General features: G+C 40.4%; 2 protein-coding genes across 2 annotated transcripts in view; both read left to right on the forward strand.

The window, feature by feature from the left end:
• LOC124873268 (flavin-containing monooxygenase 5-like) overlaps positions 1–15570 on the forward strand; it is a 51662-nt gene that overhangs the window by 5289 nt on the left and 30803 nt on the right. The gene's annotated exons all lie outside the window — the stretch shown is intronic.
• Positions 196–8088, forward strand: plpp6 (phospholipid phosphatase 6). The gene is made up of 2 exons (XM_047373794.1): positions 196–888; positions 3284–8088. The coding sequence occupies exons 1-2, from the start codon at positions 405–407 to the stop codon at positions 3649–3651; spliced, it is 852 nt and encodes a 283-aa protein (XP_047229750.1). The 5' UTR covers positions 196–404; the 3' UTR covers positions 3652–8088.

The raw sequence follows: 15570 nt of genomic DNA on the forward strand, positions 1-15570 counted from the left end.
TTTAAGGAGAGAATTTGTAGGTATTAAAGAAAATTTTATTTTGAGAGATACTTTGCAAAGAAGTTTAGGTAGCAAACATATTCAAATTATAATTAGATTTTTCAAGAGCACTAAATTAATAAATAGAATTTGATTGTTGTAATAGTAAATAAGATTTAAAACCATGAAGAACCACACTCCATACCAGTCGGTGGCGGTAATGCACATCATAACGTTATTTGCCAACTGCCAAAAATAATACAAGAAGAAGAAGAAGAAGAAATTACCTGGACGTGACAGGAATTATCAACAGATGAGCGAAAGAAACGAAACTCTTCGCAAAGCGGCTCACATTTTTATCGTTGTTTTATAACTGCAATTCATTTTACTCGGCTGTAAAGGTTGTTAAATTATAAAAAGAATAAATGCATTCTCCTAAAGCCAAAAACACCGGTCGCAGGGATGGAAGCCCGGTGCTCGGCGGCTCCTTCGAGTTCGCGTCGCTGACAAAGCCGGTCAACCGGTCCTCCCCGCGGCACCTCCTCGAGCGACAGGGCTCCGACCCGACCACCGTCCGCCTTCGGGCCTCGGAGAGCCCCTTACGCCGCCGGGGCTCTGGCTCCTCCACGGGCTCGGCAAGTGGTCAGGGGCCACCTGAGGAGGACGGTATACGGCTCAACCCGTCTCTTATCAGCATTTCCCTCAGCTCCCTGCTCGCCATCGACCTTTGGCTGTCCAAGCGGCTCAGCGTGTGTGCCTGTGAGGACTCGTCCTGTGGCAGTGTGCGCCCATTGATGAAGCTGATCGAGGTATCCGGCCATGGCATCCCGTGGCTGGCAGGTGCTGCTTACTCTCTGTACAAGAGCGACACAGCTGCAGGACAGGAAGTCATGCTCAACCTGCTCGTGGGTAAATGTCCTCTGTCAAATGTTCACCATGGTGTTTTTACTCTGATTCTCATACTTATATGGCATGTCAACAGCACAATAACTTTACTAAGTACTAGTTCAGTTAGGATTTACTGTTGACTGCATATTCCCTGCTTTGCTCTGTCTCCCACCCCCTTCAGATCTTGCATGATCTTTGCTAGAAGTGATGCTTCCTGTCGTGATCATAATCAGCATCTCTTTTTTTTTATATATTGTGGCACTACCCTTAACCAGCGTTATCCATCTGTTTCACATTTGGACTTTGTAGCTTGTTTGGTTACAGTTTCCTTCCGCTGTCTTGCTCTGACCAGGTTAGGTGTTTGCTCTTTGGCTCCTGAAATATTTTGATACAACATTGAAGCACAAAACAGCCAAAGGTTTCTTTGATCCCTAAATACAGAAATATGACAGCCATTATGACATTTATTGCATTAACTGAGGTCTTTGAGTTGGCATGCCATTCACCCATTAGGAAAGGAAAACTTAAAATTAACCAAAGCATTTGAATGCATCACTTATGACTATTTATCAGTGAAGAGAATTACTGGTTTTCACAATCATTTTCCTAAAACCCATCTGCTGGGCGGGTTCCTAGCAGCTTTTGGCCGAGCATCACCTCAGCATTGCAGGGACATCTTAAAAGCTCTTCTAATCAGTGCTGCTGTTGTCAATTTCATTTACTGGGAACATATCTTCAACATCATAGTCTAACAGCAAAATGTGCTGTTGCCAGTGGTACACAGTAACTGGTTGTCAGAGCGAACAATTTATAAAGTCTGCATCGGGGAACATAAGTGTTAGTTATTAGCTTGGTTCATTTTAAAAAGTTATTATTTTTAGTGTTTGTTTCACTTCACAAGCTGTTGGATTGATTTAAAGGAGCGAATGAGTTCGAGAATGCAGAACATGGAATACCAGATACCCATATTTGTGTTGCTGAATTATTCCGTAAAAGTCCGCTAAAACAAAGGAATTCTCACCATTTCTTAGCGTCTAGTTTTCAGTATGCCGCTTGCTCAGTTCAGATGCTTTCAATCACTGAGCTTGAGTTTCCTGATTACTGGCTATCTATAGGAACAATGACTGCTGTGTGGAATAACTAGATTCAAAAGCTCATGTTATAAAGGAGCTGCTTTACAACACTGAGCATGGCCTGTTCAGTCATCTTGAGCTCCATGTTGTCTGAGGCTCAGTTCGGTTAAAATAAGCAAACCCCCGTTCTGTACCACAGAGTTACATCTGGTACATAAAGTATCCCAAACGTTGCTTCTCAGTTTGTTTAAACTGGACGTTCTTGTGATCCGAAGAAACATTCCAGTAGAATTTTGGAATGAAAAGATCAGCACCAATAAATGAAATAAATACTAAGTGTGGCCTTTGCTGACATCACATTTCGGTCTGATTTAACACCTAATGAATGTTGACATCTTTATTTGTGCAGCACACTTTGATTTTAGCCTATTCAAACTGGACACTAAATTATATTTTGTTTCCTACGTTTAAAAAAAAAAAAGTTAATTGAAATATAAACATGTTCAATATCAGTGGGTTTCTTGGCTGCAATGTTTTAAGTGCAATGTATTTAGACTGCACTTGTCAATGTTTAATTATCAATTACATTAATATTGACAATTTGGTGTTTTGCTAATCTATCCTAAAAGCTCTGTTGTTCCAATTTCTTCATGGAATAATTAAATCTGGTATTACAGTGTGCAACCATTATTCCAGTTTTCTTCTCTAAATCCACATTTTAGGTCTAGTGTTCAGTAACCTGTCAGTTCAGCATCATGTATTATATCGGAGTTATGACAAAGCCTGCTGTGTTTTATTCTGCATTGATGTGGAGCCGCAGGCAGCATCTGTTTCTCACTGTGTGGACATATTAGGACACTAGGAGTAAAGCCATTGGCCAATGTTATTAGTAGCACGTGTAATTTTAGTTTTAGGTCAAGTCTGTTGGAAAAATAATTCCAGAAGGACTGAGGAGATGGCGCTGTAATGAGGTTTAATTACGCCACGTGGTTTTAATGGTGTAATATAGACTGTTGTCAGGATCACTGAGCTTTTACTGAATCTGGAAACTTGAACAAGATGAATAAACTAAGTGAAAATTACATGTCAAATTTGTTTGGTACAGGAAGCATGAAGCATGAAATGGCAGCTCTGAGATTTAGGACTAGTGTCTGGTTCTTTCTTTATACAACCACTACATGGCGCCAAGAAACTGATTGAGTTTGATGTTCCTGATCTTGTTACAGTAATGCTCTGTGTATATAGGGGACGGCTACCTCTTTATGCTGTAGTGTTGAAAATCCACAGCCCAGCAGCTGTTACAAGTTAGCCTTCATATATATTCTTCTACTTCTACATCACAGGCCTTCTGCTGGACCTCATCCTGGTCGGCATAGTTAAAGCAGTGGTGCGTCGACGTCGGCCGGCTCACAACCAAATGGACATGTTCGCCACCTTCTCTGTGGACCGCTACTCCTTCCCCTCCGGGCACGCCACCCGAGCCGCTATGTGTGGACGGTTCCTGCTGGCTCACCTCGTGCTGGCTGCACCGCTGAGGGTCCTGGTCTTGCTATGGGTGGGCCTGGTGGGGCTAAGCCGTGTGCTGCTGGGCAGGCACAATGTTACAGATGTGCTGTTTGGGTTTTGGATGGGTTACTGCCAGTACAACCTGGTGGAGATACTGTGGTTCTCTCCTCAAACTCTACAGGGGCTGCTGGGGCACTTAGCTTAATTTTAAGGACTACAAGAGAAGGAGAGGAGGCGTAAAGGTGTTTACTTTAAGGGCCAATACACTTTTTTTCTTATTATTTTTATACCCTAAGGGTTTTTGTTTTTCATGAGAAGAGTTCCACAAAGCACTGCTATTTTCTGACACACTGTCTGGTTCTTATTGTTCTTACAAGTTTGCAGTTAGACTGCGTTTACTGATCCTCAACGTTATAAAACATGACCAATACTGCGCATCTCCGTCTTACATCCCAATAATAATAATAATTATAATCAGACAGGACCTGGGCTGAATCTTCTGGAGGTCCTCTGTTGTCTTGAACAATACAGCTGGCTTCTTTTTGGATATGAAGTTCAGCTCATCAAGGTGAAGCTCTAAGATGATCAATCACATTTAGATCCTTGGAGCTTGGCAGTTAGGTCCTCTGGGTTTCAGCAACAGTCCTGTCTAAATAACATCTGGATAAATGCCAGGATCCAAACATCTTTGCAGATCATTGGAATAAGACTATCAGCTTTAAAAACAACGTTGTGGCTGCTTAGCTCGAGGATTTTAATCACCAATGGGACGAGACTCGGTTTATCACTTTATTCAATTCACTAACCGCTTCATCAGGTCACAGACGATTACAAAATTCATTTTTAGGACCAAGTTTTGAATATATTGATCTGACTATAAACCAAATATAACACAGAGTATCTCCAATTAATGAATAACTCAGCCATGCTTACATTTTCTATAAACTCACATGATTATGATATTATTAGTTTTTTTTTCCTTCAGTTAATGTACTGTTTGTGAACTATAATCCATAAAATGCACTAAGAAATAAAAAGGCTGCATGTTTAGACGTTTTCTACTTGTGAATAAAGTTGCCTGCAGTGTCACTGCTCTGGTGAACTCACTGTTTTTGAGGGAGATTTGTAAATGTGTTTCAAACATGTGGGTTAGGTGGACCATATGATCAGTTATGTGTTGCCAGGAGTTCAGTGATAATAATATCAGCCATATGGTGTCCTCCTAGTCCTCCTTCTGCTTCTTCTTCTTAATCTTCTAAGTGCACATGAACACCTATTAACTTCCATAACTTCTAATTTTTTATAATTTGCTTATTGCATTCAGAGTTGGCCAATTAAATTCTATAATCAATAATGGTAAGATATTTTGATAATGTAATTTATTTTTTTACTTATCTCGAGAGAGTGGTTGAAGGACAGATTAAACACATTTAAAACTTAAATACAAGCAAGTGATTGTCAGAACCTGTCCAGAATCTAAGGTTTCTGAGGTTTAAAGTAATTCCTCCACTTTGGCAGATACATCTGGGAATGTCTACCCGAGTTCCCAGTGCATACTCAAACACACATACATTATAGGGAAATCTGTAAAAAAAAAAAAAAAAAAAAGCAAGATTAACGGGGAGAAACGATCCTGGTCTGATTTGGTCCAGTTCTGACAGGCTCTTACTTACAGCTGCTGACTTCTTTTTAATGTGCCAAGTAGAGAGTTAACTGCATTTCCAGTTAGATTTGAGATTTTTCCCACAGAAATTGTTGCAGAGGTGTGGGAATACTCAGGTGTTTACCTGTATCCCATGGAGCCTATGTATTATGCAGCCATCCTCATGTTTACAAGATGTTTACCTAACCACTTGTTGCTCACTCATGTGGACAAGATAAAAACTAACCTGAAACCCTTTTCTGCCCCTATTATGAGGCTGTCTAAGCATTTAGATCATTAGGGTTGTGTACAGTTGTCCATATTGGTGTTGATGAACAGAAATGATAGCTTTCCAATCTCTGCACGGACGGCAGTCTCAGGTTCCTTAAAGATCCGATTGAGCCCTTTATCTCTAATCTCCTGACATCTATACCACAAAGGATGTGATACATCTTCAGGGTCCTTCAGTTAAAAGTCCATGGGTACATACTGCATATTTACGTGTTCACTGGTCAATAGTTACAGTACATCCTAAATTGTAGGAGAACTACTGTAGGACATTTCCGTAGGCATTTTTTGTTGACAAGAAGCGTGGATGACTTTGTTTTGTTATGTAATCATCTGGTTTATTGTCAGGACGTTCATAGAGATCAGAAGGTGGTGTGCAGTTTTGTAATTTTCTTTACCACATAGAGTAATAAATATGGAAACATATCTACCTGTCTGTGTTGGAACAGATTCACATGACTGACAAAACCTAACATCTTATTTCTCTTCTGCAAACCAACAAAGTTAGTTTTTTGTGAATGCGCTGGTGGTCTGTTTTAAATTCCTTCACAATGATTTCCAAAGGCAGTAAGCTGCAAATGGGCCTGACTAACATCCAGGTGTCTCAGTATGAAGAGTCTTGCTGGACTTCAGCTGTTATTTCACAGTATATGGGGTTGGATTGTATTTACTATTTTCAGTAAAAAGCACATTTGACGCTAAAGTCACACTTCTGCACAACTTCAATCCTTTGTAGTGATGCCATCAGGGGAATGTCGAAACTTAGATGTGTGTTTAATAGTCACATGGTCACAGAGGTTGATGACCCTGATTCAAGTCTGCAGGAGGTTTGCAAAGCATTGGTTAACTGCTTTGTGTCCTTATAACTGCAGGCTGTGACAGGTTTTGTTGAAATGGTGTCATTTAGGAAATTGGTGCGTACCTACGGCTTAGACAAAAGTCATATTTTCAGATTAAGTGAAAGGCCCCCTTAAAACCTAATTTTGTTGTCAGGAATGTGTCATATTAAGGTGACTGGTGAGCATAATGGGCCATAGCAGCTAGGCTTGAAGTAAAGAGAAGGGGTTTGTCATACATATACAGTTCCATGCAAAAGTATTCATACTCCCTGAGACTTTTCACATCAAACTTCAATGTCTTATTGGGATTGTCGGTGATAGACAAACATAAATAAGTCATCGTGAACTGGAAGAGAAGGGATGCACCGTTTTCAAATTTGTATTTTAAACGCTTATATTTTTTCTTCATTCTTCTTTGCAAAAGATTGAGTGTAGAGTGTCTGTATAAATCAAATTTCAAGTGTTGCCACATTTTCTCAGTTGGATTTTGGTTTGGACTTTGACTAGGCCATTTTATCACATGCATATGCTTTGATCTAAGCCATTCCATTAAAGCTTGAGCTGTATGATTAAGATTGTTGTCCTGCTGGAAGGTGAACTTCCACCTTGGTCTCAAGTTGCTTGCAGCTGCTAACAGGTTTTCCTCCAGGATTGCCCTGCATTTGGCTGTATCCATTAACTCTGAGCAGCTTCCCTGTTCCTGCTGAAGAAAAACATCCCCACAGCATGATGCTGCCACCATTGTGTTTCACTGTGCGGATGGTGGGTTTAGGGTGCAGTGTTGTATTTTTCCTCCACACAGAGTTTTGCATGTAAACCAGAGCATCTTCTCTGGGTTTTTTGAGGTATCAGACCAAAGGGAGATTAATGGAATTCAGCTTACACTTTTCCTATTTTTATTTGTATAAAGAAAAAGGTGAAAAACACGTATGACACAAGACGTTTGTGATATAATGCAACAAAATGTAAAAGTTCAAGTGGTATGAATTCTTCTACAAAGACATGTATGTTGTAGATAATCAGTTCATTCACAACATGTTTTTTATTGTTGTTACAAATGTGTTTTGTATTTATATGGAAGATCAGAGCAGACAGTTAGAAGAGACCAGAAACAGAAAAATCATGTGAAAACTTTGCTCCACAATAAGAAAACTCTTAACACCACCAGAATGCTTTGCAAGTGCTTTTCAATATCTGCTGCCTGATTTAAATTTAAGTAGTTGTGCATATATTTAAGTTACTTCATTTTATTTTGACAAAGAGAAGGCTTACGGCACTGTAGTAAATGTTGTTTTTTTCTTAGCCTGGATATTTTTTTCCTCTTTCTGGAGGAATTTTGACTGCAAGCCAATCCATGTGGATTTTCACCGGTTGGGTTTGAGCCAGGTCCAGATGTTCCATTTGACAAACTGTTTGACTGACCCATGTAATACTGTTCCCTCTCTCTGCAATAACTGACCAATGGTCTTCCCAGTACATCCAGCTAAGTTGGCGACTTCTCACTTTTTAACCTCATAGTCTTCTGTTGCAAATCAGAATAAGCTGAATAGCAAATTTGTGACCAAATCTATTTTATGGTTGTCTCACTGTGAAAATTATGCACAGATCTTAATAGATAATAAATAAAAATAAAATAAGATGTTACTCTGTTAATATTTGTTTCTTTGATAGATTTTGCACTCATCGGCTGTTTTCAGATTTGCTTAAAACCGATATACTGTATTATAACTTAATTCTGCAGACCTTATCTTGAAGTGTTCAGATATATGTTGGTGTGATTGCATTGTCTTGTGTCAATAGATTTGTTTCTGCTGTTAAATATTCTGTAAACGTTGAATGTAAAGATTTTTTATTAAACGGAATGCATCTGAAACGACTTGGTGTCATTTCTAATACATTTGTGTACACAAATATAAAGAAAATTATGTCTTATTTTTGAGGTCATACAGATTCTAGTTCACCCATCATAATACTAAATATTTGCTTTGTTTTTTATGTGTACAAAAAGGAGCAGCTGTGGCTCAGGTGGTAGGAGTTTCTTCTGTAACCTGTAGCCAGTTCGAACCCCCATCTGTCTATCTCCGTCGTTGTGTCCTTGGGAAAGACACTTCAACCAACTTGACTACGGATGGTGGTCAGAGGGCTCGGTGACGCCAGTGTATTGCAGCCTCACTTATGTTAGTCTGCCCCAGGGCAGCTGTGGCTGCATTGTAGCTCACCTCTGTCACTGTGTCAGTGTGTGTATGAATGGGTGAATGACTGATTGTAGTGTAAAGCACTTTGAGGTCTCTGGGGACTTGATAAAGTGCTAAGTTCAGGCTGTTTACCATTTACAAAGATGCAATGCTTTGACAAAATAACACTCCATCATCCCCTTCCTACACATCTGAATCTCTTGTTTAGTGGGGTTTTTTTCTGGCTGCCACAGAAGTATATGGGTATGTCAAAACATTTGGTGGCATTATTGTCACAACGTGGAAATGGAGTTCTGAGGCACCACTACTGCAAAATGCATGAGTGCAAATCAAATGTTGCAGCAAAGATAACTTTACTGAATCTTATGCTATGCTATGCAGATGCTTTGTCTGCACCGATGAAGATTCACCAACACATGCTAATTATTTGAAGTGGCTGACCGAGTGGCAGAGAAGTTCAAACTACTTTCAATTTGGCTGATAAATTTGGCCGATAATTATTTGACCCCTTTTGAGCACTCAAGTCTTTATAGAGCATTTAAACTCCTCCCCAGGTGGTCAGGCAATTGCTAAGTATAGGTAAATAAAAATGAGATGGTGACTGCAGGAAGGCACACAGTAGATTTTAAAACCTTCATTCCAATATGCAAACACATGATACAAAAGTGGATCATCAATGATGCTCATTCCTTAAATACACGACACAGAATGCACTTTATTTATTTATTGTAGGCCTACATAAAACTGTCTTTTAGATATTTTTACATACACTACTCAAAAAGTTAGGGTTATTTAGCTTTCGGGTGATATTAATGGAAAAGGTTAACAGTTCACACTGCAGTGATATTACATCATGAAAGTACAGTGTTTAGGTAGAAGCTTGTAATGGTGATTTCTTCATCTTAAACAATTTATTGATACAAAAGCCAACAACAGTGGTGGGTACACCACAACAAAAACTGCTAATGTCTCAATAACGTGTGATGTGCCCTTGAGCATTATTAACAGCCCGTGCCCCTGTAGAAGGTGTACAGTTCCTGGAGCGACAGTAGACTGCAGCCAATCACCTTCTCAGCAGACCGAATGATACGCTGCAGCCTGCCCTTATCCTTGGCTGTAGCAGCGGCGTACCAGATGGTGATGGAGGAGGTGAGGATGGACTCAATGATGGCTTTGTAGAAGTGCACCATCATAGTCTTTGGCAGGTTGAATTTCTTCAGCTGCTGCAGGAAGAACATCCTCTGCTGGGCTTTCTTAATGAGGGAGCTGATGTTTGGCTCCCACTTGAGATCCTGGGAGATGATGGTTCCCAGGAAGCGGAAAGATTCCACAGTGTCATTGTGGAGTCACAGAGGGTGATGGGGGCAGGTGGTGCTGGGTTCTGCCTGAAGTCCACAACCATCTCCACTGTCTTTAGAGCGTTGAGCTCAAGGTTGTTCTGGCTGCACCAGTCCAACAGATGGTCCACCTCCCATCTGTACGCAGACTCGTCACCATCAGAGATGAGTCCGATCAGGGTGGTGTCGTCCGCAAACTTCAGAAGCTTGACAGACTGGTGACTGGAGGTGCAGCTGTTGGTGTACAGGGAGAAGAGCAGAGGAGAGAAAACACAGCCTTGGGGGGAACCGGTGCTGATGGTCAGGGAGTCAGAGACGTGCTTCCCCAGCCTCACGCGCTGCTTCCTGTCAGACAGGAAGTCAGTTATCCACCTACAGGTGGAGTCGGGCACACTCAGCTGGGAGAGTTTCTCCTGGAGCAGAGCTGGGACGATGGTGTTGAAGGCAGAGCTGAAATCCACAAACAGGATCCTGGCGTAGGTTCCTGTGGAGTCCAGGTGCCGGAGGATGAAGTGAAGGGCTAGGTTGACTGCATCATCTACAGACCTGTTGGCTCTGTAGGCAAATTGGAGGGGGTCCAGGAGGGTGTCGGTGATGTCTGTACACCTCCAGGACCCTGAAGCGGGCAGGGAAGATTCTGGCTGATCCCTCCCACCCCGGTCACAGGCTCTTTGAGACTCTCCCCTCTGGCAGGAGGCTGCGGTCCATCCGGACCAAAACCTCACGTCACAAGAACAGTTTTTTCCCATCTGCCACCAGCCTGATTAACAAAGCCCGGAAACCACACTGACACTCCCCCTCCCCCCACCCTTTTTTTTTGCTGACAGGACACCTGTAACCTGTAACTCTATGCGTTACATTAACGCTCAGCTTGGACTCCTGCTTTACTTGCACTGCCATACTTGCACAATGATCATCTGCACTGTTGTATTGCTCTTGCATCTTATACTGCTCTATACTTACTCTCACTCACTTAAAACTGTGCACATATATTTATATTATATTGTAGATATGTTTATACTGTTTAATTTGTATTGTATTGCACCGACTACGCCAAAACAAATTCCTTGTATGTCCAAAAACGTACTTGGCAATAAAGATTTTCTGATTCTGATTCTGATTCTGAACTGGTCCAGGCCCCTGATATGGCCCCTGTGCCGAAGATATAATACTAAATATATGTCTTATGATATGCCCTGGCACAGAAACAGTAAATGATTGGTCCCTTGGACCACTTTTACTTTTTACCTTTACAGTTTTACTTTGATAACAAATAAAAAATTAAGATGTTGCACTTTTAGCTCCAACCATATTAAGATAGAATCACAGTTTTCATCTGCTCAAACAGGTGTCTGCAACCTGCCACACGTGGCTCTGGAGCTCACCCAATATATTAAACGATGAAATATTGACTTTTTTTTTGTTTCTTTTATCGTCCAAATCACTGGCCCCACTGTGGCCCCCCTGGTAAATTTGGTCTAGAGCCGTCACTGGTTTGAATGGTCTGACGGGACACTTAGGTGCCCTTCACCTCCCTTAAATGTGCCTGGAGTTGAGTGGCATTCATCATCCAGTTTCGCAGTGCACTCTTCACAATGAAGCGGACATCAGAGTGGGATGTGGCTAAAGGACGTCCACTTCTATGCCTTTCTGTGACTCTTCCAGTCTCTGTTTCTCTGTTGAAACCTGCTGATGACACTCTGTGAGTCTCTAAGCTCAGTGGCCACTTCTGTCTGAGAACATCCTGTTTGAAGCCTCGCAATGGTGAGGTACTGTTGATTGATTGTTTTGTTGGTCTCATGATGTAAAAATGTGAACAGCATGATAGAGGCCTGCTTAAAAACAAATTCTGATTGAACCAGGACATTTATGAATCAAGCACCTGTCGTAAGTTGTGTCATTAAGCTGCTTGTTAGAGAAGTTGTACAAAAGTACAGAAACATTAAACCGTTGGACATGAGCATTCAAAGGTACAGAGAAGGTCACATTAAGTTCCCCTGTAAAGGTTCTAGTGCATTTTAGGATCATTCTAAAATTTCACCTGAAAGCCGACTATCCCTAACTTTTTATGTGTAGTGTATGTGATAAGGTAAGAAAACGTAACACTTTAGAAATAGAGTTCACCGGGTTTCTCTTCTTGGATGAATCCTTTACGTTATTAGACAGCAACTCATAAATTTCATTACTACACAGATAATGTTCACCTAATCTGTGAAATAAGTTAAAACCAATCAAGAAATTACTCAATTATAGCTGTTTTAAAGCTGAAAACAAACCAAAATGATATCCAGAACAGATACTACTTTTCAAAGAGCACAAGTAAAGAACTAAAACAATAAAGTTTGTTAAAACAATAATTATTTTTCTTTAAATTCTGGCCATGGTGCTTCAGATACAAACTGTCATTCCCTTACTTTGAATAGTATTCCGGACTTTGTAAAGATTCTTGGAGGTTGCCGTCTTCTTGGGAGGGACCAGAAAATTCCACAGATGAAACATATTGTTGTCAGATAAATCAGTCCATGTTTTTCTTTGCTCTGTGATGGTGTGGGATTACATTGGTACCCTGCTGAAGATCATTAACATTTCTGTGATGGCAACAGCGTCATTCCAGAACAGTAGGCTGTAGACATTTAAGGTTATATCCTGCAGAGTTATAACCAAGTAAGTTATATCCTGTTATTTTCTTTTTTGTATTTTGTTTGTATTTTTCTTTTTTGAACATTTATTAGAACGGGTTTCTTGACAGAGTCTCACACAGTATGACATGCACAAACACTCACATTGGTATCAAATTTGACGAAATAACATACAATCAAATGACAAAGATGTGAAAGGTTATTTTCTGTAAGTATTGTCGGTTCCAGCATAATAAAACGTAACACAAATAAATCCATCCAGCCCAGATGAACAGGAACAATTTTCTCACTTAACTAAATACCTTATAATAGTTTTCCATTTTTTAAGATACAAGTCCGTTTGAAGCTGAAGGGTGCCGTTATGCGTTCCATACAAGTTACATCCTTTCATTTTTGGGTCCACTGCTCCATTGTGGGTGACTGGTGTTTATGACAGTGTACTGTGATTTATTTTATGTGCAATCAACATAAGATCTCTGAGTATCAACATAGTATTTTTACCTAAACCGTTAATAATACCATACCCAAAACTAGCTGCTGTGATTCAAAAGATTTACTTAAATCTCACTTATTTGTTGCTTCACGTTCACCCAGAATTTATGCCCTTTAGGACAATCTCAGAAAATGTGTGAGAAGTCCCTTATCATTCCACAACCACTCCAACACAGGGGGGGAACAGTTTTTGGCAAAACTAGCCATTACCGAGGGATTTTTAAAATATCCCACTCTCACCTTTCAGCCAAATTCTCTCCAGGTTGGGCTGCTCAAACATTACTGCCAAGATCTCCAGAAACCCTCCTGCCCTTCATCAGCAATTACGGTGTAAGTTTCCAGCTCCCATTTACCTTTCACATCAAGCGTATCCACTGATGTATCCTGACGGATCCTACCATATATACAGGATATTATGTTTTTAGTATTCTTTTTATTCTCGGCTATCCCAACCCAGAATTGTTTAAAATTAGATGGAACTTTTTTAATTTTATCTCACTCTTTGTGTGTTGTCAGGTAATGTCGAATTTGAAAATATCTAAATATCTCCTTAGAATCAATGCCATACTTTGCCTGAAGTTGTGAAAAAATCCTGAGAGTCATTACTTTAAATAGTTGATTTAATGTGATGAGGTCCTTCTCCGCCCATCTGATGAAACCACTGTCCATTTCTGCTGGGAGGAAATCCCAGACATTCTGTTAGGTTTAAACACCAAACACTTTCACAATTCTGCACAAAGAAAGACACAGAGAAGTTAGTTCATTTTAACCTGCAGGTGAGAGTGTCTCAGAGGCTGCTCAGTTACAAGCCTCCACACCACACTCTGAGACAGCCCCTGCTCTCTCTGCCTTTTATTCATAAGAGAAGAGGCCCTGGTTACAAAATGTTCCAAGCACAAAACAGGGAGAGATGCACACTCATATTGATTAGAAACAGCTGCACTGACAGAATGTTCTAGAACATCCTGTCTCTATCTTGCAGCTCTTGTACATATAAGATATAATCACTCTGAACAGCAAGCTTCACTTCTATTAAAGTTAAAACATATATAATCATTAATTAACCCTAACATTTTCCTCCTCTTTATAAATGTTTTAAACACTTGATACATCAATCATTAACCTTTTCTTCTCAGATTTTCAGTTAAGACATCATGGTGTGTTTTATCTGTACATGTCATTAAAAAAGTAGCAGGAGGTCTTTAAGTTTACTGTATACAACTAATTGTCGTCAGGGTCAAGATACAGATCAGGGAAATGCAGAGAAGTCTCTTCTTCTTCCTGGTCATCATCATCATCATCACTGGCTCCTTCTGTCTCCTCAGGTCTCAGGAGGGCATACATCTCTGACATTTCTGTTTTGACTGGCTGAATAGCAGAGGTTATTATGCGAGTGCACAAAGCTCTTATACACGGAATACAGCAACATCCACACAATGTGAGAATAGCTGCAAAGACTGCTATTGACATAAGGATAGACAACACTAATTGTTTATATTTACCAAACATTTCTCCAAACCCATCCCACATTGTGGTGTCAACTCCAGAATGATCTTTCATTTTGCTGTTAAGTGACCTAAGGCCCTCCAGGGCCTTGGTGAGGCTCCCATCAGCTGCGGTGTTATTTGGAATAAATGTACAACATTGATGCCCAAATATTGAACATACTCCACCTTTTTCAGCTAAGAGCATATCGACAGCAATTCTATTTTGGAAAGCCATTAAAGAGGTAGCTGACAATTGTTCATGGATGGCTGAGAATCCTTCTTCAGTTTTATTTCCTAGTCGTTGCACATTGTAATGGATGTAATTTATTCTGTCAACATTTTTATTTATTGTGCACCACCAGCATATGGTGGATTCAAAACCTGCTGCTACTTGATCTGCTAACTTATATTCATCAGGAACTCCTCTTGGTATTCCTATGCTATCTATATAAGTAGGGTCGTCTTTACTCCATCCTGATCTTTTTTCTCTATTTTTCCAGGTGTGTGGAAATATGCTGGCTACTGTACCCAACAACTCTGCTACTGAGAGTGGAATAACAGACACGGGAAATATTAATGACACTGATGCACACAATCCAGTTGTGTTGTATGGCAACCTGTCATACAGTTTATCGTCTCCACACCACCACCAGATGTCGCTGCGTGCTTTAGGTTTAAAGCTGACACCTACTGCTATGATGGAGTGACATTGATCTTTATTGAGTCTGCTTATGTTTGATCCCACACCTGTTCGGTTTATACAGGAAAAATTTCCTGGAGCAACCTTATTTGAAAACATCGGTTTTTGTTTTTCGGCGGTAGTCAAAGGATAAATCTTATCCCACATAGTACAGTTTGTCGAGGGTCTTGTGCTGTTCATTACTTCTACTAGGCATTTTTCTGTCAACGTTGAGGGAACCACTTGTAGCAGGGGTCTGGCTCCCATGCATACTACACAATCTGTTTTTGCTGCCTGGGCAGCCTGTTCTGCCATTAAGAGCCAGTTGTTATCTATTTTAGATATTCCTGTAGATATTTTGAACCAGTCGTCTGTGGTCAGGTTCTCAGGATCAATTCTAACTCCTTTCTCTACTGTTTTTTGAGAGAGAGTCGTTGTATTCTTATGTTCACAAATAAACAGTAGGAAACTGGGATCCGTCCCTGATGAATAGGCCCTTAGTAGGAAAAGCCAACAATCTCCCTGT

Source organism: Girardinichthys multiradiatus, chromosome 9 (genome assembly GCF_021462225.1).
Source record: "Girardinichthys multiradiatus isolate DD_20200921_A chromosome 9, DD_fGirMul_XY1, whole genome shotgun sequence".
NCBI classification, from domain to species: Eukaryota; Metazoa; Chordata; class Actinopteri; order Cyprinodontiformes; family Goodeidae; genus Girardinichthys; species Girardinichthys multiradiatus.

Excerpts from the sequence above, each read along its gene's own strand:
- plpp6 (XM_047373794.1), top strand. The coding sequence starts at position 405 with ATGCATTCTCCTAAAGCCAAAAACACCGGTCGCAGGGATGGAAGCCCG. Across the intron at positions 889-3,283 it reads CATGCTCAACCTGCTCGTGG|GCCTTCTGCTGGACCTCATC; the intron begins GTAAATGTCCTC and ends TCTACATCACAG.